This window comes from Fukomys damarensis, unplaced genomic scaffold, assembly GCF_012274545.1.
Source record: "Fukomys damarensis isolate Sample0158 unplaced genomic scaffold, DMR_v1.0_HiC HiC_scaffold_38, whole genome shotgun sequence".
NCBI lineage: Eukaryota > Metazoa > Chordata > Mammalia > Rodentia > Bathyergidae > Fukomys > Fukomys damarensis.
Genome location: NW_022900950.1, coordinates 44,691,373 through 44,717,566, shown reverse-complemented (window position 1 = coordinate 44,717,566; position 26,194 = coordinate 44,691,373). Strand labels below are relative to the sequence as shown.

At 40.8% G+C, this 26,194-nt stretch overlaps 1 protein-coding gene across 1 annotated transcript in view; it reads right to left on the bottom strand.

The window, feature by feature from the left end:
* Positions 1–26,194, bottom strand: part of Nek5 (NIMA related kinase 5) — a 57,168-nt gene that overhangs the window by 14,359 nt on the left and 16,615 nt on the right. The window contains exons 8-20 of the mRNA XM_010636620.2: positions 24,811–24,897; positions 22,751–22,805; positions 21,888–22,088; positions 21,714–21,801; positions 18,972–19,108; positions 15,245–15,426; positions 12,548–12,614; positions 11,292–11,408; positions 10,243–10,329; positions 9,120–9,212; positions 6,113–6,193; positions 5,825–5,893; positions 2,661–2,787 (exon numbers count right to left, since the gene is read on the bottom strand). Coding sequence (XP_010634922.1) covers positions 2,661–2,787; positions 5,825–5,893; positions 6,113–6,193; positions 9,120–9,212; positions 10,243–10,329; positions 11,292–11,408; positions 12,548–12,614; positions 15,245–15,426; positions 18,972–19,108; positions 21,714–21,801; positions 21,888–22,088; positions 22,751–22,805; positions 24,811–24,897 — 1,391 coding nt within the window. The remainder of the gene's footprint in view (positions 1–2,660; positions 2,788–5,824; positions 5,894–6,112; positions 6,194–9,119; positions 9,213–10,242; positions 10,330–11,291; positions 11,409–12,547; positions 12,615–15,244; positions 15,427–18,971; positions 19,109–21,713; positions 21,802–21,887; positions 22,089–22,750; positions 22,806–24,810; positions 24,898–26,194) is intronic.

Sequence of the window (26,194 nt, the reverse complement as noted above, 5' to 3'; positions counted from 1 at the left end):
TATATATATATATATATATATATATATATAAATTGAATTTTGGGAAACTTTAACAGTGCTGTCAACTTTGGAAAAAGTTATCCCAATTTACTGTGTTGAGTTGGCACTGTACAGAAATAGACAGCATATTGGTCTAGAAATGTTAATTTTTTAAATTTTAATGTTTTATTTTTATTTTTCCATTTGTACTGGGTAACGCATTGTACTAAATATGTAAGGTCATATCTACGTGGGCTTTATTACAGAAACTAATAAAGTATTCTCTACATAATGAAAAAAGAGTAAGATAAGACTATAAGAGCAAGAAGCAATTTAAATATGTTGAGACCATTTTTATCTTCAGAATTAAGGATTATTTTAATCTTACATCATTGCCTTTTCTCTTTTACTTTCCTTTTTAGTTTTATTTTAGGATTCCCTATTTTTAATGTTCATACAGAGATTTCTTTAAGTGAAATACCAAATAGTTTCTCTGGTGTGAAAAACTACAATAGTACACAGGATCCTAATGAGATAATTAATAATGTGAAATAGGAAGTAAAGGGCTAACGGTGTAGGGAAAGTGGGAAGGGTGGGGGAAAAGTAATAAGGGAGAGGAAAAAAATATGAGAAACTGAAAAAATCAAAATAAAGTATTTGTAAATGGGGAGGGGAGGAGGGGGTGAAGGGGGCAGGGACAAGGGGAAAAAATGAGAATCAAGACCTACTATGTAAAGGTACAGGACCCCAATGATGAATGTAACTGTATTGTATACCTAGATTGTACCAATAAACTCAATAAAAAGAAAAAAAAAATTGAGCCCCATACAACATACCTTCTCATTACTTGCTTCTTCCAGTCAGCTACATATGTTACTCAGGCTATTAAATATTCTTCTATACTATCACTTTAAAGTAAATAAGGTATTGTTTTATGAATGTATTATAATTGTTTTTGCTGGCTTTTGGGTTGCTGGCAATTTTTCCTTGTTATAAATAATACTATAATGACTGATTATTTACCCTAAACTATCGAAAATGACAATTCTAGAAAATGGTATCATTTGCTTTACCAAAGCATTTATTAAGGTTGAATCTATTACTAATTGATTCTGCGATTTTCTTTGTATGTATTTTGAATAGCTATTTCTTCCCTCCAATGATTACCTGTTTTCTTTTTTTTTGTTTTCTTTTCAAACAAATTTTATTGGTATATGCTTATGATACACAGTAATTATATTTATCTTGGGGAATTGGTACATACACATATTGCATCTTAATCACCTTTACCTCCCCTTCTCCTCCCAGCCTCTCTCCGCTCCCCCTATCCTCAGATCCCCTTCCCGCCTCCACAAAGTCCATCTCCCTGTTTTCTATCATCTCTTCTTCATACACTACCTGGCTCCCATGCTGGTCTTTTCCACCTGGATTGGGCCCTGCCTTCAGTACTGTCCCTCTGCAACTAGCAGACCCTTCTCAGTCACAAATACCATTCACCACCCTGTGCCTGAAAAGCACGTAACCACGGGTCCATGGGCGGCCAAGTCCTGATGGGCAGGGGCCTCTCTGACTCTGCAGCAAGCTTGCCTAGGACATGTGTGTGCCCCTTTCCCCTTCCCTCATCACTCTTGTTATACTGAGGGCAGCGCACAGGTTTCTTCTGACTTCAAGCTCCCCCTCATGAGCACAGTTTATGGCACAGGGATATCTTTGGTGAGATGCCTGTTGAATTAAGACATTTCCAGAAAGAAATGAGGAAAGTGATATTCTAGAAAGGGGAAACTGAGTCAAGCCAGGTGTGAAAATGCTCACTTGGCTATAAAGGAAGATGGGGGCTCCAATAGGCTGTATGGATCCCATCACTGGTGAAAGGAAAGCAGGAAGTGCAGGTGGGAAAGGTGGGTCACAGCAGGATCAGGCCGCACTGTTCAGTAACACTGTGTGCAATGGATGTTATTCTATAGGTGTTATGTCCCTGCTTAAAAAAAATTCCTGAGCAGGATAATAAGATGAGAATGAAGAGGTTGAAAATGAATAGAATAAAGAAAATGAGAGAAAAGCACAACACAAAACAGAATAAGGCAATACAGTGAGGGGAAGTCCAGCAAATAACATGCATCATTCCTCACTTTTGTCCTCATCGTAATGGTGTGTGGCTGCGACTACTGCTGTTATCCTGCACTCCGAAGAGGAAACTCAGTCCGAGCATAGGCTTAACTTGTGAGATTCCCAGGACCAGATAGCGTAGCGCCAGCCAAACTCCCACGTTCCCAGAGCCCCACGCAACTCAGCCTCACCAGCTACAGATGGGGTCTGGCTGAACCCTGAACTCTGGGAATGGAGGAGGAAGAAGAGTCCAGAGCCCTCTCAGCAGAAGCTGTCACTCTGGTGATGGCACTGACCAAAATGAAGGGTCACTGGATCTCTGGGAAGGGAGAGCACAGAGGTTAGATTCTACATGTGCTGAGTTTGCAACGCATGTGGAACCTGTCCAAGGAGCTTTCCTGCAGGCGATGAGAAAGCCTGGCGAGGGTGGGGCTCCTGGGAAAAGCCCAAGCTGCAGGAGTGATGGGGAAAAGGCCCAGAGGTGTGGTGCAGGACAGGAGCCAGGCTGACTGCAGAGGAAGACGGGCTGGGAATGAAACGGTTTCCTCTCATCTCCAGCCTCCAAGGACACGTACCTGCTTCCGGGCTACAGAGTTTTTCCAAGGCTTTGTCTAGGTCATCTTCAAGGTCCTTTCCACAGTCATATCCCTTAAACTTTATGCTGTCCTCAAAGGTCAAAGTTTCATTTAGTATGTCCGTTGTCTAAAGCAATTCCAAAGTATTTTGTGAGAAATAAGCCATATTTGGGAGAGAGGGTTAAAAAAATGTCATGTGCTCCCAGTAATACTAATAAATAAGATATACAGTGAGTATTTAATATATGCTTATTAAGCAAATCTGTGGTTTTAGAAGTGGAGCAATGTTGGGCTGGGGATTAAGCTCAGCAGCACAGCGCCTGCTGCACTGGTCACAGGACAACATTCAGCAGGTAGGGTTGAGACAGGGCCTCCATCAGTTGCCCAGGCTAGCTTCAAAATCCTGGTCTTCCTGCCTCAGCCTCCTGAGGGGCTGGGATTATAGGCATGTGCCACCAGCCCAGGTACCTTAATTTTATCTAGACTTTCTACCCTTCAATATTATTCTACTTCAGTTCTATCCTACAGAATTCTCACAGTGTTCTGATCCATGTCCTGTGCTGAGTATATAACATAACATTCTGGTTTTTTAGATGGAGGGGGGGTTCTCACTATGTTTTCCAGACTAGTGTCAAACTCCTGGACTCAAGCAATCCTCCTGCCTTGGCCTCTTGAGCATTAGGACTATAGGCATACAACCACATGCGACTTTCTAATATTCTTCACTACATTCATAATACTGTTCCCAAAACCTCATAATCAGTAATTAAATATTGGGAGGGGAGGAGGGGTGAAGGGAGGGCAGGGACAAGGGGAAAGAAATGAGAACCAAGACCTGTCATGTAAAGGTACAAGATCCCAATAATGAATGTAACTGTACTGTATACCTAAAACGTACCAATAAACTCAATGAGGAAAAAAAATAATAAAATAATAAAATACTAGCAGAGTAAGAAAGGATGAACACCCTGGCAGGTAAAACTTTTTGGAGTCCCTTCTTTCTTTTTTTGTTTTTGTTTTTGTTTTTGTTTGTTTGTTTTGCTTTGTTTTTTGAGACAGGGTCTCACTATGTAGTTCAGACTGCCCTGGAACTCACTTTGTAGCCCAGGCTGGTCTCAAACTCATAGCAATCCTCCTGCCTCAACCTCCTGAGTGCTGGAATTATAGGCATGCGCCACCATGCCTGACTCTGGAGTCCCTTCTTTCCTTCAACACAAGCCTCAGCACCTGACATCACAGAAACCCTGTGACATAGCACTCTCAAGATTTGTTTGTTCTGATCTTAAACCCCATAGCTCTGAGGCACATAAATTCTTAGTGGATGAATAGGAGAAAGCACTAAATAACACTCTAATTAAATCATTTATATTATTATTATTATTATTAGCAGTGCTAGGGGTAGAACCCAGGGCCTCATGCATGCTAGACAAGCACACTACCACTGAGCTCTGCCCCAGCCCTCTAACAAAGTCTTTATGTAGCAAAATGTTTGTAAAGTTATGAAATTATGACATAAAAAGCTTCTGGAGATTTTTTGGGGGGAGGAGGTTTTAGTGGTAGGAGATAAATCTAGCCCCTTGTGTATGCTAAGCATGTACTATACCACTGAGCTACATCCCAGTTCCAGATAAGTTTTTTTAAAATTTTGTGTGTGATACTGGAAATTGAATCCAAGATCTTCATAAAGCTATATCCCCAATCCCTTTTTCACTTTTACTTTTGACAGAGGGTTGCACAAAAAGTTTCTAGGTTGCCCAGGCTGGAATCCTCCTGCCTCAGCCTCCCAGAGTACTGTGATTACAAGTGTGTGGTATTGTGCCCAGCTTCAATTAAATTTTAAATTAATTCAGAACAGGAAAGGCTAGGGATTAGTGGTAAATCACTTGCCTAGCATGTCATGTAAAAGGATCAATCAGAAAGACAGAGAGAGAGAAAACATAAAATACTTATCAGGTATGATTATTCATACTTTTAGTGATCTAAAAGGTGAATTCAGAGAAGACACAATAGAAAAAGAAAACAGGTACCAGTTAAATTTTACATTTATTAGCAGGAGACCGATAAAAAATGAGATTTAAAAAAAGATGCTGAACTCAAGCAATAAAATGAAGTTTGGGTTTACCACACATGCATTTATCTCTGGACCAGGAGAATCCAAGTGTGCAAGGAGATTATACCCACAGACACGCACAGTACCTGCTCATATTTTTTAAGGTCTGAAAATTAGATGTTGACTGTGCATCATACTTGGGCAATGATAAAAGGTAAATTTTTGGGCTGGGGATTTAGCTCAATGGTTCCACTGCCGACCTCAAAAGCACAAGGGCCTGAGTTCAATCCCTCGTACCAAAAAAAAAAAAAAAAAGGTAAATTTTTTTCTTTGTTTGGTTGGGTTTGTTTTTGTTTGTTTGTTTGTTTGTTTTAGTTTTTTTGAGAAAGGGTCTCCCTTTGTAGTTTAGACTGACCCTGAACTCACTACATAGACCAGGGGGGCCTCTAACTTATGGTGATCCTCCTGTCTCAGCCTCCTGAGTACTGGCATACAGGTGTGTGCCACCATGCCTGGCTACAAAGGATAAATATTATGAGGAAAATATTCCTTTATAAAAGAAAAAAATGGAATAATCCACCTAAGGAAATAACCTGAATCTCTTTTTAAAAGGAAGAAGAAGCAACATGGTGGTACACACCCATAATCTCAGAATTTGGAAGGATGAAGCAGGATAGTCATGAGTTCAAGGTCAACATGAAGTACATAGCAAGACCCTATCTCAAACAACAAACAAAAAAGGCAGGAAGGAGATAAAAAGAAAAAAGTATTTGAAGACTCATCTGCATACCAGAGACTTTTCTAAGAATACTTATGAAATTCTTTTTTTTTTTTTTAATTTTATTGAGTTTATTGGTACATTTTAGGGATACAGTACAGTTACATTCATTGTTGGGATCATGTACCTCTACATGGCAAGTCTTGATTCTCATTTTTTCCCCTTACCTCTGCCCTCCCTTCACCCCCTCCTCCCCTCCCCATCTACAAACACTTTATTTTCATCTTTTCATTCTCTCACATGAAATTCTTCCTATAATCCATAGATTAATTTCTTGAAGTTTAAAATACACTCTTTTCTCTTACCTACACATGGATTTGCACTATAATGACATACCTCTTCCTCTTGGACAGTGTATCCATCAGATAAACACTCATCTAAATGAATTTCGAACTTTACCCCTCTCTAGAAGAGAGCAAGAAAAACATCTTAGTTCAGCAACTCAATAAGAGCCTTAAAATTTATTTTGATATTGCACAGACTCAAAGTGGCTACTTTAACATCACAAATAGGGCTATTGGCTGTTCTATAAAATAGGAAAATCAGGTAGGAAAGCCAGATTGCAAGGTGTAGTCCCCCAACCAGCTTTCTAACATGGAAGCAAAAGACAAAAATATTTATTACCTTAGCTTTATATTTCTTTTCTGGAATTTCACTTTCCTTTATGTTCTCAAGCCTAATATTTTTCAAGGCTCTTTCAATGTCCTAAGAGTTCAGAGAGAAATACAATTCTATCACGTAATATTGAGCGATTATATTCTTTGAACAATTATATTTTTGAAACCTCTGAATTCATAGCACTGTATATTTACATGATTACTAGATGTAATCTGATGATTGATTTTAACATAGAAACATGCTTTTGTAAAGGAAAGTTAATAACAATTCACTAAAACTTAGGCACAGTAGTCATCAACTTGAAATATTCATGCACGGCATTTCAGGGTTAAAAGTTCTACAGTGTGGCAATGCTCATCCTTCCGGTACAGTCTCATCCAAACCATCCCAGCTCAAGAATGTAACTTTTCAAACCAGGCAAGAGGTGCACACCTGTAATCCCTGCACTCGAGAGTCTGAGGCGGGAGAATCAGTTTGATGCCACCCTGGGCTCCATGTGAGTTCAAGGCCAGTCTGATCTACACAGTAAGACCCTGTCTAAAAAAAAACAGAAAAAAGAAAGAAAGGAAAGAGAGGGTGGAAGGGAAGGGAGCGAGGGAGGAAGAGAGAGAGAGAGAGAGAGAGAGAGAGAGGGAGGGAGGGAGGGAGAGAGAGAAAAGAAAGAAAGAAAGAGAAAGAAAGAAAGAAAGAAAGAAAGAAAGAAAGAAAGAAAGAAAGAAAGAAAGAAAGAAAGAACTTTTCCCAGTGCTATGAATCAAGCTCATGGCTTTGGACATGGCAGACAAGTGCTCTCTACCACACTGGGTTGTATTCCCAGCCCAAGAATGTAAATTTGCGACTTTTGTTTTCCAGATACTAGGGACTGAGCCCTGAACTTCACAATAACTTACAGCCCTAGCCCCCAAATTTTGCCTCATAACTTTTTGTGTTTGCTTTTGAGACAGGATCTTGCTAAGGCACTAAGTGCCCAGGCTGGGCTTAAACTTGCAGTCCTCCTGCTTCAGCCTCCCAGAGTGTGGAAAATGCCATCTTTATGTAATGGCTCGTCAATGGGCATCTTCAGGCTTCACCTTCCTTCTCTTCTGAGTTTTAGACTCACACATCCTGTGCCTATTTAGCACTATGCGCGTGTTTGTGTTTTGTTTTTCTCCTTTGCATTACTGGGGGTTGAATGCAAAGCCATGCACATGCTAGGCAGACACTCCACCACTGAACTGCATCCCAGCCCATTGTTATTTTTTATTTATTTTACATTTTGAGATAGGGACTCGCTAAGCTGCCCAAGTTGGCTGACACTATAGGTTAGCACAGTGAACATGGCCAAAAAACCCTGCTGACATGGAGTCACGTTTCACTAGAGTAGGATAGGGAATGAGCAAGTTCATAAATTGATAGAATTTAAGAAAGAATTATTAAGTGCTATAAAGAAAATAGGGCCAGGCATGGGCTCACACCTGTAATCCCATCACTCAGGAGGCGGAGGCAGGAGGACCGCCATGAGTTTGAAGCCAGCCTGGGCTATATAGTGATTTCAAGATCAGCCTGAACTACATAGTGAGACCCTGTGTCAAAAAAAGAAAGATAAGAAAGAAAGAGAGGGAGGGAGGGAGGAGAGGAGAGGAGAGAAAGAGAGAGAAAGAGGGAAGGAAGGGAAAGAGGAAGGAAGGAAAGGAAGAGAAAGCAAGAGAGAGGGAGAAAGTGAGAGAGAGAAAGAAAAGAAATAGGGTAATGGGATGGAAAATGAGGAGAGGGTGATGCTAATGCAGGCAAGACTATTTGACACTGATTTAAGACTTGGAGACTTCAGGCCTGGCAGAGGGAGATGAGAGCAAGCATTTTCCATGCACAGGGAGGAGCAGGAATATAATCTCCTCCAACCCCACCTTTCCAGAGTGGGACTCTGATTGTTCCAGTGGTTATGGCTGCGTCTAGACGTCCCCCCAAAGTCTCACGCAGTCTTTTTCGAAGTTGGCTGAATCTGGAATGTCTGATGCTAGGATTAATGGCGTGTGATTACTAAATCCCTGAGTGATGGGTTTGGCACCGCCCGGTAATCTGGAGGCAGAAAGGTGCTGTTAAGGTCTCTTGTTGCTTTTGCTGTCTCTTGCTGCCTTGCTGCCTCTCTGCCACCCCGCCTTGGAGCCAGCTGATTATGGACTGAAACCTCTACAAACTGTAAGCCAAATAAACCTTTCCCCTTTGACTTTGGGTGTCAGCGATGACAGGAAAGTAACTAACACACCAGCCTCACAGGAAGTGGACGCTACAGAGACAAGACAGAGTACCAGGGGCCAAAGTTACTCCCGACCTGATACAACCACATCCAATATAAAAGCAATGGCAGTTAACTCATTAGACAGCCAGAATGAAAAATGGGGAGGCCCTGAAAAAGAGGAAACAGGTGAGATGAGTCCTGTAAGTGGCCCAGCCTCTGTTTCCAGAGAGTACACAGGCCTCAGTGTGCGATAGGGAGCCTATCGCTGACCCCTTGAGTGGAGAAGACAGAACAGAGAACTGAGGGACCCTGCGGCGGCTGGAGTTTGAAGGACACGGCCCCAGGAAAGGACAAGTGGCGCGACACAGAGCAGCTCTCCTGCGGTGCTGGTGGGGAGGCGGCACAGGACAGCCACTTAGCAGACCTATCTGGCAGCTTCTTGAACAGTTAAATATATCAGCCAGGTGCTATTTGGGAGGATGAGGAAGAAAGATTCCAAGTTTGGAGCCAGCCTGGGCCATTTACCAAGATCCCATGTTAAAATAAAATAAAAGCGGATAGGGTAGTACACTTGTGTCAGGCCCTGGGTCCGGACACCAGGGGACAAACAGGAGAGCGAACAGGTACAGTGTGATCCTATTTATACACTGCCACTAATAGAAAATGCAGAGTAATCTAATGACGGAAAGCAGATGAGTGGTTGCCTGGGGGGTGATGTGGGAGGAGCAGCAGGAAGAACAGGAGAGAAACTGATACTCAAGGGCCTGAGAGTGACTGGTGAGCAGCTGCCGTGCCTACCTGCACAGGTGCGTCCCCCTCAGGAGCATCTTGGTCAACAGGCAGGGCACTTTTCTTCACCAGATAGGTCTTGTGGCTGATTTTGGAGCTCTCCTTTAACACAAATTATGTGCAGTCCAAAGGTTAGTTCTTCCTAGCTTGTGAAAGCTACTTTCTGTGGCACCTCTGGATTTTCAAGAATCACCTCAACTGCATTCGGATTTTGCCTTGTATCATCTTGCATCACTTCCCAACGGGGATATGTTCTGAAAAATGAGTCATTAGGCTACCGTGTAGGGTGCACTTGGACAAACTGAGATGGCTCTGCTATCACTAAACCGTGTAATCGCACAGAACCATCATCTATGGTCGGTCATTGACCTAAACATTGTTATGCCTCACTTGACCATGTAGACCAGAACCTTATCCACCCATGGTTGAATTCAATAAATTCTAGTCTTTTCCCCACTTTTCATAGGCATTCAGTATAGACACAGTTTGGACTTTCTGTATCCAATTCAAGTCTGGCTTAAACTATCTGCTCAGTTAATACTTACTGATCATGAAGAAGATAAGTATTTTTAACAATTCCCATTCTTGGCTGGGTGGTGGCAGACACCTGTAACCCCAGCACTCTGGGAGACTGAGACAGGGGGATTGCAAATTGGAAGCCCAGCCTGGATAATACAGCAATTTAGCAAGACCCTGCTTCAAAACAAAAAAATTAAAAGGGCCAGGGATGGAGCTTAGTGCAAAGGCCCTGGCCTTAATCCCTAGTAGCACATGTGCACGTGCATGCGCGTGCATGCACGCACACACACACACACACACACACACACACACCACTTCTAACTGAGATTCTCAGAAATCCTCATCATCTTGTGTAATATCCAGGAAACCACAATAAAGTTAAGTTTTTCTGAGGTCTAGTAGCTTTCCTATTACAAAAGAAATTTGCAGTTATTTCTATGATAAAACCTTACTTTTTCCATAAGATCATTACTTTCTTTGTTGGGAACAGTGGGTGCTGGGGATTGTGCCCAAGGTCATGCTGAGCACAATCTACCAGCCACCCTAAGCCAAGCTACTTATGAAGTCATCCCTAAGTTGACAGAACAATGTTTCCTCTGGAAGGGTGAATTACCTCCAACTCTCTCCCCATCTTCTTCCTAATTTCTTGCATGTCATTGTGGTACTGCTGGCGTATTTCCTCTAACTGTTTCCAATATTCCTGAAAAGCAAACCCAATCCAAAACCTTTACATGTTTGCAAACAGCTCAATAAAAATAATCTCTCTATAGCCTGAAATTTTTGTAACGGGCAGTATAAAACAAGCATTAGAAAACCCTGAGTTCTTGAAGACGACCATGTGCTTACTCTCGGCCATGATACTTCACACACTCTGAAGGACACACTGGCTGGGGTACAGGTCTCAGACTCACATATAACCCCAATGTGGTAATAAGGTACAGTTACTTTAAATGTCCCACTTTAACAACAGCTCTGTTATGGCTGAATTTTTTCCCCTCAAAGGATATGTTGGAAGTCCTACCCTCTCTCCTGTGCCTCAAAATGTGCCCTTACTTGGTCATAGGGTCACCACAGATGGAATTGGTTAAGATGAGTTCATACTGGCATACAGTGGTCCCATTTCAATATGACTGGTGCCCTTTTAAGAAGACAGCCAAGTGAAGACAGAGATTTGGGAAAATGCCATGTGACAAAGGCAGAGATTAGTCATACAGCTGCAAGCCAAGGAGGGCCAGTGACTGCCAACAAACAAACAGACGCCAAGAAGAGGCAAAACAGGAACCCCCTATAGGTTTCAGGGCCAATGTGTAGCTGCCAACACACTGGACATCTGGCCTCCAGAACCAGGAGACAAAGTTTTCTGTTGTTTGAAGCCTCCCGGTTTGTGGTACTTTGTTACAGCACCCCTGGGGAACTAATAAAAATCTCAGATAGGTTAATGATGGACAGTTCCCGTACCAATCCAAGGAAAGAGGCATCATGGACACAGCAACGCTGAACTCTCTGAGAAGTGATCTACCTAACTCTGCGTCCCCTGGAACTCTCAGCCGGGGCTTCCCTACAACCTGTCAGGCATGCTATGAAAACAGAAGCAGCGCCTGATCACAGCACAAAGGACAGCAACACAGCCACAAAGGCAGCCCAAGTTACACTGTCTCTAACCTGGTCTTTCATTTCCTTTTTCCTAAACTGCAGCTCCTGCACTCTAGGCTCTTCTCCATGGCTTCTCAGCTCTGTGGTCTGGCTGTGGTTTGGCTCAGCAGAAGATGGACGAAGACCCTAGTTATTGGGTGAAATAATTTATGCAGCATACTTGCATTTTAAAAATGTCTTTAGATTGATCTTGATTTTCTCCTGTAGACAAAAATCATATCACCAAGCAAATCTAGTAGTTGTGATTTTTTTAGGGTAAGTACTGTTTTCTTAAGCATTAAATATTAAATAAAAATTTAAAACTCAATCACAGACTGATTATTCCTCAGAAGTTGGTGTTTTATGGTATCATTTGAGACCCCTGGATTGATATTCTGAATTGGTAGATTATAAATGTGAAATTAAAGCTCTGTTACAGCTTAGCAACCCCAGAGTATGAGATTAATTAAAACAGAGCTAAAGTTCTTAATCAGTTTGAAGAGAGATACAAATGGGATGTGTAGCACTCAGACCCAGAATTCTGACACAGTACTCAAGAGTAAAGATTAACTTTTAATCCAAATAGTAAGATATAACAGACATTTTAAAAATGTGCAGAAGATTCTTCTAAATACAAAATAAATAGAGTCAAAGCACTGTAGCACAGAAAGGATCCTGAAGTTCATCTACTCCAAAATTAACATTTGTAGAAAAGGAAACTGAGGCTCAGAGAGATTCATGAACTATCCAAGGTCACAAAGCAAGTGATAGAGTCAGGGATGAAACTAGGCTAGGCTTCTCGTACTCTGATTCAAGCCTATTCTCACTATTCTTCTTTAGCCTAAAAGAATAAGAAATAGTAGATGGGTAGTCTTCACCTTCTAGTACAAAGAACTTTTTTTAAAAAATCAAATTTTATTGGTATATTTTAGGTATGCAATGTAGTGATATTCATCATTAGAAATTTATACCTTTACATCTTTTTTTTTTTTGGAACCAGGGATTGAATTCGGGACCTTGTGCTTGTGAGGCAGGTGGCAGAACCACTGAGCTAAATCCCTGGCCCTACATCATCTATCTTGTTTCTTATTTTTCCCCATTCCCCTGAAATGAACTTTGATTTAAGGATCCACAAGCCAGGCATTTAGCTCAGTGGTTCTGCCACCTCCCTTGCAAGTGCAAGGACCTGAGTTCCATCCTCGGTACAAAAAAAAAAGGATCCACGAATATCTGTGAACAGAGAAAACTACTAGGAAATTGGCTCCCGTATTTGGTGTTTTACTTACCAATTGCTTTTCTACTTTCAATTTATATTGTTGAGCTTCAAATTTCCTCTGAAGGAACTCCGCAGGCCTTAGGGAATAGGAACATCAGTTTGAGTGCAAATGTTGTTGTGGTTTGTATGTAGATGTCCCCCACCAGGCCTCATGCGCTTGTAGGCGGGGCTTTGGGGAGGTGACCCGACCATGGGTGTGTGACACTCCTCACTGGGGCAGCCCACTGTTTATAGCTGGGTGTGATGTTGGGAGTAAAGCTGTTGGGAAGAGGTGGCTCACTGGGCATGGCCTGGAATGATATGCATCCCGCCACCGGCCTTCATCCTGCCCCGCTTCCTGCCCGCCAGCCAGTTAGTTAAGGTCTCTGGCTCTTAGTTCCTTATCTGTAAAGTGGACACAGCACCATTTCACAGTGGGAAAAAATCAGAGTTTCGAAGGCAACTGGCCAAACCTGTGCAAAATGCCCTTCCTTCATCCGATGGCTTAGAACCAGAGCTCCAGCAGAGAGAATTTGGGTGGGGGACAGAACAATGAGGAGGGAAGAGCTCGGTCATCAGACCTATTCCTGGGATACAGTAGGCTGAGCTACTGTGGGCAGTGACAGTGACAGAAAAGGATTTCACATAACAACTTGGGAGTTAAAATCATATATAACCCAAATAATTGCTTATTTGACAGCTTTCTTATCTGCAGAGTGGAAGACATTTTCCCAGTGGCTGAAAAAGAAGGACTGAGGCTTTGGCTCAGAGGTTCTGCCGCCTGCCTCGCAAGTGCAAAGGCCCAAGTTTAATCACCAGTGCCAAACAAAACAAAACCAATGGCTGAAAAAGGGTTTTGTGGCTGCTTTCAGGTCACATGTAAAATGTATATTACAACTTGAGCTAATGAAACACATAATTTTGATGATCCGGAGGGTAATTTAAAAGCATATCACGATGGATAAAACCATACCTACCAGCAGTACCCAGTATCTTTAAAAATAAAACATCTTCCTTTGCCATCATGGATTTCTAAACAAATTATTCTTTTACCACTCAATTCTAATTTGTATTAAATATTGATGATATTGCCATTGTATAGTCTCTTGTATTTTTTTTTTTACAGTTCACCCAAAATTTTGGTTGCCTAGCATTCATAAAGCCCTGGGTTCTAACCTTACCATCAATCAATCAATCGACCAATAACCAGAGATACCAGAGTTACTGAATTCCCATCCCTCGACAACAGCAACAAATTGATGACAAAATGTTGAAATAAACAATGATATCGCTCAGGGGTAGAGCACTCTGCCTAGCATGTGTGAGGCCCTGGATTGTACCCCAGCACCCCAAAAAACAAAAATATCTCTCAAACAAAGGCCTATGATGGGTATCAACTGTTCTGGATACAAGAGTACTGAAATTAGGGTTAAAAATTGAAAATATTGTAGATCTGCAGAAATTTGTTACAGAGTAAACTTTTTTAAAATCTATAAAAGCAGGGCCAGGGATTTAGCTCAGTGGTTCTGCCTCTTGCTTTGCAAGCACAAAGTCCTGGGTTCAATTCCTGCTACCAAAAAAAAAAAATCTATGAAAACAACTTACAAACACAATCATATTTTGAACTCCCTAGAATATAAATACCAAATGAAATCTATTTCACTTTTCAAAATTTCTCAAATAATCATTATTCTTACTAATAGCCTCTTAGAAAAAATAAATACAACCATTTTAATAATCCCCAAATAGTGGAATTCACTAGGAGGAAGGAAAAAAATATTAAACATTCAAGAGCATGGATCTTGCCTATAGTTAAATGGCTCCATGAATAAGAAGATAAGCTCCAGAAGGGTCAAAATGAAAAAGAGCCAAGGGAACCATGATTTAAGTGTAAGAGCCTGACTGAACCAGAGTGACTCCATGTTGACCAGCAAACAACCTAGAGACTGTCGCTCCCCCCATCCCTTATAGGATAACTAATAATTAATTGTGAATTGTTAGGTAACTGCTCTGAAGTAGCTGGGAAACTAAATGGAAACTGTAGTGAACACAGAGACCCAACACAAATCACGCCACTCCTTACTTGCCTGTAGTTGAATGTTCTGAACATTATAATCTAAGTTGTAAATGGAATAATGGATAATCGATCTGCTGATCATTAGTACGTGACGGTCAAGTATATGCTTGATGACCACTAGCTCAGATCAACTGATTCTTTGCCTTTGTCCTCTTCCTGTAAGTTTTAAGTGTAAACCCCCCACCCTTAGTCCTATACAAAATGGCCTCTGTTTTTGAGCTAGCTGCCTCTCTGAGCTACTTGGCTTGGGGAGTGCTGTCTGGCCAGACTAATAAAGGTCTATTTGCCAACTTGCCTGGTATGTTCCTTCCTGGGTGACTCTCGCTGTCTGACAAGCTCCTGGAGCCTCGCTGAGCTTCTGAGCCCAGCATCGTGGAAGCCTCTTGGCTGTTCACGCTCCAGGAGTAAAAGTGACACTTAAGTCTTACAAAGTATTTTATTAGTTCTTCCTGAATTATTTGTTTAAGGAGAATTTGGAAGGATTTCAGAAAAATGCTGATACAGGAGGCAGGAGAATCATCTGAGCCCAGAAATTCAAGGCAGCCCAGGCAGCACAATTAGACCCTGACCCTCCCCAAACAAACAAACAGAAGGCTGATAATATAAAGATATTTTCAGAGGACCAAAGCTTAGGTTAGACTGGTACATTACCACTGAGCAGGTGATGGGCCATGACTTTCTTCCGTATTGTGACACTCAATTCTAGAGTCTTCCTGAGAAACACAGTGATGACTAGCCTCATGGGCTCTCTTCCTCAAAATGTCAAGTTCAGCATAATAAAAATCATAATGTCCACAAACTGCAGCAAGTTTGGGTCTTCCTATCACTTTTATCTGAGAGAATAAAAAGAATAATACAAATGTATAATTGACAAATTGATAGTAGACATATCTAAGACAAGGCACGAAAGGTATATTTACTGTTTGTTTTTTTTCTTCTCAACATGTTTATAGAGTAAAAGAATCTTCCAGTCACCAAATTCTAGAGTTGAAAAAGACCTTGGAATCTAAGTATTTGTAGTATAGTAGTTTATAATTTTGCCAATGTGTGGATATGACTTATGTACACTTAAAGGTTAGCAGTTGAAAAATATTTCGCTAACTAGTATATCTAGCCAAGTTCAGAAACAAAACTGATAATTATTGTACTTTATGAGAGAATAAGGCTAATATGCAATTCACAAATTTGTGGGTTTGCAACACTCATGGTTTCTGAAAAATCAATGCAAAGTGGTGGAATGGCTTGAAGAAAACAAGCTGCTGAGTCGCTGAGAGCTAGTCTTCCCTAGGAAACACCAGGAAGGACATCTACCACTGGGACAAGCCCATCACCACCTCAAATACTCCTCCTGTTCTTTCTAATCAGAATGAGAAGAGAAGCAGCAACCCAAGTTTATCTTATCTTAAACCAGGGCAGAGGTCAATAAACTAAAAGATAAGAGCTAGCAGATTAAGACAAGAAAGCCAATCAAGATTTTAGAGCAAAATGTGGTCAATTTCACATGAAATTTGACACCTGTGCCTATTTAACAGTTGTTAATAAAAGAGGAAAAAAGATCAAACTGATAGAAAGGCCTAAATTGGGAATATGAACAAATGATTAAAATTTACAAAGAAAAACATGTCATATTTTTTGTTCTTGCCTCACATACATATTAGATTAAACCATATAGAATTGTGGACACTTGATCATCTTTAACTTACAAAACTAATACATGAGCATAAATTTTACTTTGAAAATTTTTAGAGAAGTGGTTTTCTTCCTTTTACAATTTTACCAGTAGTACTGATCAGTTGTTGAAAATGGCTAGAAATAGAGAAAAACACGAGAAGGAAATGAACAACAATGTCTAAGATTTCCTCTAAAACCTCCGTCAGTAATGAGAACATTTCCTGCGGAGACCCATTAATTTCACTGCATCAGCAGTTGTTGATGAGAAAAGATGTCAGCCTGACAATTCTATTTTAACCCATCCTTCAATTTGTTACATGTTTTCTCTCCTACAGGTCATATACAGTCCTCTGTATCACAACACACTTTTAAAATTTTCTTGGGGCTGGGGATTTAGCCCAGTGGTTCTGCTGCCTGCCTCACAAGCACAAGGTCCTGAGTTCAATTCTCGGTTCCAAATAAATAAATTAATTAATTAATTAAAATTAAAACTTCTTTAATAAAAGTAATATATATTTTATCGAATGAAGAGTGAAGGAATCTAACTGTTGCCATAGTAGGCTGCCAGAGACCACTTTAAGCCACTTCCATCCTGCTGTGCTTTCATACCTGCTAAAGCTGTATGCATTATCATGGGTTAATAAGACCCAGTAACCATGGCTACGCCCCATAACTCCCATCATTCTTCAACCCTGCTCCTGTCCCTTCTCAAGCGTTGTTCCTGTCAAGTGGCCCAACTCCTTTTCACAGAACTTTCCCCCTCGAAAGTCCCATTCTGACCTTTTCCTTTCACAGCCCTTCTTCATGCTCAGGACCCTATGAAAGACCTTATATCCTGTTTGAGAGTTACTGCTCTGGTCTAATGCCATGGCAGTCCCTCTCAGGTTTGTTCTGAAATGAACCTGTTCTGACTGGTGAACTCATACTTTTGTTTTTTTCCTCCTTTTTTCCTAACAAAGGGCAATAAATTAACCAAAAAACTCAATAATCTGTTTATGTACCAACACGTTTTTAGGATGTTTGTATATTGAACAAATATTTAATAAATGTGCTTCCAAAATGTTCCTCTATACCAGTGATGGTGAAACTTTTAGACCTTCCAATGAAAACAAACAGCCCACTGCAGCACATGTCCCATAGGACACCACTGCTATGAGCTTTCTTTAAGGAGGGCTTTCTTTTTGGAGGGCTGGGATATATATATATAGGTCAATGGTAGAGTGCTTGCCTAGCATGAGACAGGCCCTAAATTTGATCCCCAGCAGCTCAAAAAAGGAAAAAGGAATGGCCACTTTATCATTTGTATATCAGAAGCATTTCATTAGCATGACCTAAAAGATCTAACATTCTATTAAGGTGGATTCAAATAATAATGTATAAAGAAAACCTAGGTGGCCAGGCACGGTGGTGCACACTTGCAATCCCCTGCTACTTTGGAGGCTGAGGCAAGAGGATAACAAGCCAAGCCCAGCCTAGGCAATTTAGCAAGACCCGGTCTCAAAATCAAATGCAAAAGGGCTAGGAATGTAACTCAGAACTCCCTGATTTCAATCCCCTGTACTGGGCAAAACAAAACAAGGCAAACATGCAAACAAACCAAAAACATAGGGAAAGGTCAATTACTATATAATAAAAACTTCTCACATTCAGAAGGCTAAAGCAAGAGGGCAGTAAGTTTGTTTGAGACCAAACTGGGCTACATGAGACTTTGTCTCAAAAGAAAAACACACACACACACACACACACACACACACACTCCTAAACTATATGTATAACATGTTAGAATTTAGACTATGAAATGCACTATTTTATGTTACTTATCTCATACAGAAAAACTTATTTATACAAAATTTTGTAATTTAATTAAAACACTAATGTATAATTGTAAGACAATATAGCTTTTTTTTTTTTTTTTTGAGACAGGGTCTTACCACATAATTCAGGCTGGTCCTGATCTCACTATGTAGCCCATACTGGCCTTGATCTTGAGGCAATCCTCTTGCTAAAGCTTCCCAAGTGATGAGATTCCAGATATGTACCACCATTCTCTGCAGCATTCACTACTTTTAAATTTTTTTTTTTTTTTTTTTTTTGAGACAGGGTCTCACTCTGTAGTGAGACTGACCTGGAACTCACTGTGTAGCCCAGGCTGGTCTCAAACTCACAGTGATCCTCTTGCCTCAGCCTCCCAAGTGCTGGGATTACAGGCGTGCGCCACCATGCCTGGCTACACTACTTTTAAAATTAGAATGGGGCTGGGGGTGCGGGGTTGGCTCAGTAGTTCTACCGCCTGCCTTGCAAGCACAAGGGCCAGAGTTCCATCCCCAGTATGCACAACCCCCCCACCCCACAAAGAAGTCTTTAGGGCCAGGGATTTAGCTCAGTAGTTCCACTGCCTATGCAAGGTACTGAATTTGATCCTGGGTATCCTCCCCCAAATAAATAAATTAATTTAATTAAATGAAGCTGGGGGTTTAGCTCAGTGACAACATGCCTGCCTCACAAGCCCAAGGTCCTAAGTTTGATCCCCAGTACCAGAAAAAAAAAATTAGAATGAAGTATCAAATCAAGTAAACTCTAATGCTCATTATAAAATGAGTATAAATACAAGACCAGTGGGCTTCAAATTCACTAGCACCAATGTGCGCTGGGAGTCTTCTCAAGAATTCACAGCTAAAGAACCAGGTAAGGGTTCAGCACAACTTACAGCTGCGGGCTTCTGGGCTCCACCTGGTGGCCTCCATTCACTCCTGTGTAGCATGTCTTCTTTCCTTCTAACTGGCACTGATATCCTTGCTCTTGGTGGATGCTTCCCCTGAAATCTCACTTTCTGCACTTTAGAATCTTATTTAACCAAAACAAAACAAAAATTTTAAAAAAAATTCTACCCCTTTACTATCAGTACTTGCAAGAGTATAATCATAAGCTGCATTTCATAACCCAGTACGTTTAATTTAGCCAGAAATATTTTACACATGGAGAAGTACTGATGAAATACTGATCTGCATTTTCTTTGAATGCAGAAAATCATTTCCCAGGATTCCTTTACATATTTCTAGCAATATGCAAGGCAGCTCTTTATTAAAAATGAAGAACTGATGTTCATATGTATAGAAACACTGTACGTGGGATAAAGATAAAAGTAATTAAATGCAGTCATGACAGCATGGGTTATCAGGCCACACTATTCACCTTTCTTCTTGCATTATGGCTGGAAATGTATGAGTAGGTCTTCTAATATGCTTATCTTTGCCTCTATCAAAATTTGTTCTTGCTTTCCTACCTTCCCTATATTCGTTATGTGGACAGTGCTACTGGGCATCGTGGTGCATGTTGCTACCCAGGATTTGGAGAGCAGAGTCAGGAGGATCAAGAATTGGAAGCCAATCTGAGCAATACAGCAAGTTCCAGCCAGCCTAGACTACAGAGTGAGCTCCTATTTCAAAAGAAGGAGAGAGAGAAGAGGGAAGAGGGACAATGTACTTTCTCTCCTCAAAGTATCTACTTTCTAAATACTCTTCAATCCAGGCTGATATGTAACAAATGTCAAATCGAATTGTTATTATCATTATTTTTTATAGTACTGGGGGGTTGAACACAGGACCTTGAGCACACTGGACAAGCGCATTGCCACTGAGCTACATCTCCAGCCCTTTTTATTTTATTTTGAGACAGGGTCTCTCTAAGGTACTCAAACTTGTGATCATCCTGCCTCAGCCTACCAAGTAGCTGGGATTACATGGGTGGCCTGCTGTGCTTAAATCAAATTCAATATGGCAAAGAGGTTTACTCATTTTCTTTTTATAACTTTCCTCAGTTTTCACTTCTTGAGGATAATATTTCCCTACCACAGATTCCTTGAGAGACTGTTTACTCCTTCTGATCTTATAAATTCAGACATTTGGTTATAGCTAAATCTTACTGCTCTTACCTTCACAGTATCACAGAATTAGTCACTTTCTCTTCTTTAATGCGCACCTTACTCCCATACTCACACATTGAGCATTTCATCACCTCATCTGATTCTGCTTAATTTTGTTTTCTTTTTGAGACAAGGTAATCCCAGGTGACTGTAAACTATCTGGGTAGCTCAGGCTGGCCTTGAATTTGAGATCCTCCTACTTTAGCCATGAGCTCTGGGATTATGGGCATGCACCACCACAGCTGCCTATACTCTTACCTGATTCTGGAAACTATGACTAAAATTGTTCTCTCCACTTATTACCATAAATATCACCTGCTTTCTTTCCTTGGATCTCATACTGTTTTCCATTTTTCTAACTTCAGCTTCAAAGGGCCTTTGCAATTGAGAATTGGTCGTTTGGCTGTGTGTTATATGAACTCTGCACACTCAAGCATCCAGTAAGTACGTTAATCATGAGGTCAATCTTGGATTATTTATTTACTTAATTTATCTTTATTTTTTGTTTTGAGACAGGGTCTCCCTATGTAGCGCAGACTGACCTTGAACTCACTAGGTAGCCAAGACTGGCCTCAAACTCATGGTGATCCTCTTGCCTCAGCTTCCTCAGTGCTGTAATTGAGAATTCTTTATTTTTCTTTTCTTTTTTAGTATTTGGTTGTTTCTTTGTTTTGGGGGTTTTTTTAGACAGGGTCTCACTATGTAGTTGAGACTGACCTGGAACTCACTGTGATGCCCAGGCTGGTCTCTAACTCACAGCAATCCTCCTGCCTCAGCCTCCCGAGTGCTGGGATTATAGGTGTGTGCTACCACGCCCAGCTTTCTCTTTTAGTATTTTGAGACAAAGTCTCACTATGTAATTTAGACTGGCCTTGGACTCACTGTGTAGCATAGGCTGCCCTTCTGCCTCAGCCTCCCAAGTGCTGGAATTACAGGTGTGCACTACCAGGCCCAGTATATTAAAGAGAATCCTTAATCACCAGCCCATCCTATTTCAGAAAATAAACTTGTTTTATTCAGCTATGTTTGTCTGTGATCTTTCTTATACCCCATCCCTTCATTACATACAAGTTAAATTTGGATTCAACCTGTTCTTCTGCTGTGCTTCCTGAAAGTTTCCTGACTAATGAGAAGAAAGGAACTGAATCCTCTGGGTCACACCTGGGCTACAAATATCCACTAATTCCCTGTGATTTCCCTCCTATTTTATTGCTGATATTTTCTAAATGTCCTACTTCAATGTATTTAGTGAAATTTCCCCAGGGTTGTGAGTCGTGTGACCATGTGAGACACTGTAAGAAATGCTTTTTTAATATCAAACAGTGCTGACATCAAAACACAGTTGGAGAGTCTTGTCTCAGACACTGGCAGGAAAACGCAGCCATCAAAGGGTAGGAACCACAAACAGGTCATAAATGCTTTTCTTCCTTCTTTTTCGGGTACTGGGGGGTAGCCCAGCGCTTGTTGCTAGGCAAGGGCCACACCCAGCCCAGGGTTGCTGTTCGGATGCAGTTAAGTCGTTCTCACCCTGGGCCGCTCTTCCTGCAGGTTGTGCAGCTAAGGACCGTGCTCTCCTCATGGGCTTCAGCGTGGGGGTGAATTCTTCCCGAATGACCTGAAAGCCAATGAACAATGAACGTATCAAGGATCTGTAAACCGACATCTCTGCCAAAGGAAAAATGGGATCACCTCGGAGGTCACCTCGGGAGTCAAGTACTTGGCGATGAGCTTCTCTAGAAAGGGCCTCTTCAAGATGGAATTGACAGAAGGGCGATCCCGGGGTGAAACTTTAAAGAGCTGAGGGACCAGGGACCGGAGGTCGCGGGAAAACCTGGGTGATATCTGAGCGACGCGCGCTTGACAAATTGTCAGAACCAGCTGGTGAAGGTTGTTCCCCTCAAACTGAACACACAGAGTCATTACATCAGAGAAAAGTTAAGTACTGGCATTAAAGTAATAAATATTCTAAGAAGCAAAATAATGTTTTCACTGCAGCTAGATGCCCTATGACCCACCCTCCATCACTGCTGTCCACTGATCTTTCCTAAGTAGATAGGCAGGCAGTCACTCAGAAAGATGCCCCTGTTCTTTAAAATGAGTTTTCTATGCACACCTGGCTACCCATATCATTTTAAACAATCTAACAGAACTGAATGTTAACTTTATTCTTCCACAAGCTAATTTCACTTATATAATTTACATAACTCAAGATTTGGGCCGGGGATTTAGCTCAGTGGTTCCGCTGCTTGCCTCTCAAGCCCAAGAACATGAGTTTGATCCCCGGTACCAAAACAAAACAAACCTAAATAAATAAATAATTCAAGATGCCCAGTGTGGTGGTGAATGCCTGTAATCCCAGCCCTCGGAAAGCTGAGGCAAGAGGAACACCACGAGTTTGAGGCCAGTCTTGGCTACCTAGTGAGTTCAAGGTCAGTCTGTGCTACATAGGGAGACCCTGTCTCGAAAAACAAACAAACAAACAAAGAAAAAAAAATGAAGAAACAAAGGTAAATTAAGTAAATAAATAAATAATTCAAGATTGACCTCATGATTAACGTACTTACTGGATGCTTGAGTGTGCAGAGTTCATATAAGACACAGCCAAGAGACCAAACATCCCTAGGGAACATAAGAGTTTACATGCCAAGAAAATATCCATAATTCTTACCCTTATAGTGCCTTATGTGTGTGCAGCTTCATTTTATGTAGGCTGATCAGTTTTTACAAGTGCTTTCAGATACATCACCACTTCTAACAACCATTTGTAGTTTGTCAGGCATCCACCAGTATCAGATAAAAGATATATAAACTTTGCTACAATCCTATGGATTAATATTTAATTCAACTATATGCGCCTAACAAAAATGTGTGGGAGGCAGGACTCATAAGGCAAAATGTGGTTGATTTTGAAAGGTATATTCTACTCAAGGCTCTTGACAGAACCAAAGTTATATTAGGTGATGAATGTAGTATCTGCTCTCAATAAATATTTTTAAAATGTACTTGCAACGTATGATTTGAGAGTCATTCTTTACAGACTTAGTAGTGTGTGTGTGTGTGTGTGTGTGTGTGTGTGTGTGTGTGTATTGGTGATTGATCCCAGAATCATATGTGTTCTAGTCAAGGACTCTACTACTGAGCTACATCCCTCGCTCCATTAGTAGATACTGATACATGACCGGTTTAAGAAGTTACTTTACAGAACAGAAAGCACAATTAAAGTAAAAGTCAGAGTAAAATGTGACATATGGAGCAGGTCTTCAAAGAGCCAAAACAAAGATTCGTTAAAGAGACATATAGTTGACTGGGGGTGTAACTGAATGGTAGAGTATTATTGCTTAGTCCTGGGTTTGATTCAGGGAGGGATTGGGAGAGGAAGGGAGAGAGGGAGGGAGAGAGGGAGAAGGAGACGGAGGGAGGGAGAGGGAGAGGGAAAATGGGAGGGGGAGAAGGAGAGGGAGGAAGAAAGACAGGGAGAGGGAAAGGGAGAGGGAGAAAGGGAAGGGGGAGGGGAAGACAGAGAAATGGATGAATGTATATAAATAGCCCCACTAGCTAACAACACTTCTGGTTTGTATGTTGTATATGTATGTGTCACAGAGAGAGAGGTAAAAGTGACACTAAAGATTTGATAGTAGAAGATGAGTATAAATTTGGTAGGAAACAAATCTAAACTGCTTTTAGAATTTCTAGAAACTCAGTGGCCCAAAACTTCTATCTCCACAGTGCCCTCTGTGGCCTCCCTAGTGATGTGCATGCCAGGAGGGCTCAGAAAAGCAATGAAGCCACATGGGGCTAAGCGGCCAGGCGGTGAAGACTATGGCAATCAGGGTATGCTTTGCTGGCCTAGGGATGCCAATGGCTTTCCAGCTGATTACTACTAAGATCTTCCAATTTTCAGAAGCAACAAATCTACGTGTTTTGGGCTCTTTTCATTCGTTTCGTTTTGAGACAGTATCTCACTATGTAGCCCAGGCTGGCCTTGAACTCATGGAGACCCTCCCACCTCAGCCTCCCAAGTATTGGGATTACAAGTGTGCACCACCAGGTCTGGCTCTGGAATCTTTCAATATTTAAATGTTGACTCCAATTTTTAAAAAGCAGTACAAGGAAACAAAACAATGCTGCTGACCCAGGACTCAACCTGGCAAGACTAATCTCTGCTCTCCACTGTCTACCTTCCTTCCAGTATATCCCACCTATGTTACTGCACAGCTAGAGCCCAACCCCACCAGGGAAAAGGGATGTCATATATACATCTCCAAGGGGGGGTTAATATAACATATGTATACATAATATACGTATATATGTGCTTTTTTTGTTTGTTTGCTTGTTTGAGACAGGGTCTTGCTATGTGGTTCATGCTGACTTTGATCTCACTACATAGCCCAGGCTGGCTTTGAACTTATGGCAAGAGCCTGTCTCAAAAAACAAACAAACAAACAAACAAGGCCAAAGCTTCAGGGATAGTCACTGGGATCTCCATTTTACACACGGAAAAAGTGACATTATAAAAGTACCCAGAAGAAAGCGAGATGAGATTATAACTTTAGCTTCTGGAATCTTAATTCAGTCTCATCTATAAGATTTTCTGACACTTTCAAACCCATAGCCAGCAACTCACGTTTTGTTGTTGTATGGCTGATTCTGACAGATTTCTGGGGACAAGTAGTAAGGGGTTCCAATACAGGTTCGAGCAAGCTCCATGGAACTGTCAAATTACATTAAATCATAAAACACTGTGGTTTATTACTGGAGTAAGAAAGCCATGGACATCAAGAAAAATGTAAAAACATAACAAAATCAGATGCATGTATTAGAAGAAAGCAAAACACTTTACATTTACAAAAAAGTAATAAAATCAGTAGATTTTTAAATTTATAATTCACCCACACACATTTCTTTTGTTGTTTGTTTGTTTGTTTGTTTTGAGACGGGGTGTCACTGTGTAGTTTGTGCTGGTTTTGAATTCAATATGTAGCCCAGGCTGCTCTCGAACTCACAGCAATCCTCCTGCCTCAGCCTCCCAAAGTGCTGGAATTACAGGCATGCATCACCACACCCACCGACTCCCATAAGTTTACACATTAAAATATAGATTTACTTTTACTGAAAATAAAATAAAATAAAATATCTCTGTGGAAATATACATTCTGATGATGGGAGTGTGGCTCAATGATAGAGAACTTGCCTAACATGCACAAGGCCCTGAGTTCAATCTCCAGTACTGAAAAAAAGAAATAAAGAAAAAAGTCTAAAGCCTCAAAATAGTTCCTCTTAAAAATTAATATATATACAGTTTTTAGTATTTCCTACCCATACTTTTCACATAACTATCACCATAGTATGTTTATAACAGTCTGTTTATAATTCAGAATCCCATTTTCCTTACTTAATATAATTAAATTCCAGGTAGTCTCACACACCTATAATCTCAGCACTCAGGAGGCTGAGGCAGGAGGAAGACCATGAGTTCAAGGACTGCCTGGGCTATATAGTGAGTTCAAGTCCAGCCTAAACTACATATTGCAACCCTATCTCAAAAAACAAAAAACTATTTAATATAATTAAGTATTTCCTTAGGTTGCCAAAAAGTTCTCAAAACCTTAAATATTTTTGGCAAAATACTAGAAACATTTTATTGAATTTAAATGTAACCATTTCCCAATTCTTATTAAATAATTAAATTATTATTTAAATTACTTCAAATTTCAAATTATTTTCTTGGAATAAATTTCCAGCAATTGAACATTTAAACATTGCCACCATTATTTTATTATGCTGCAATTTATGTTGGGAATCTTAATTACAGACATTTGAATGATTTAATGCATGCGCGTGTGTGTGTGTGTGTGTGTGTGTGTGTGTGTGTGTGTGTGTGTGTGTAGTAAGGACTGACCCTGTGGCCTTCACAATGAAACACATATCCAACCCTTTAAAAAATTATTCATTTTTTGATTTTTTGAAATAGGGCCTCACTCTGTAGTTCAAGCTGGCCTTGAACTCCC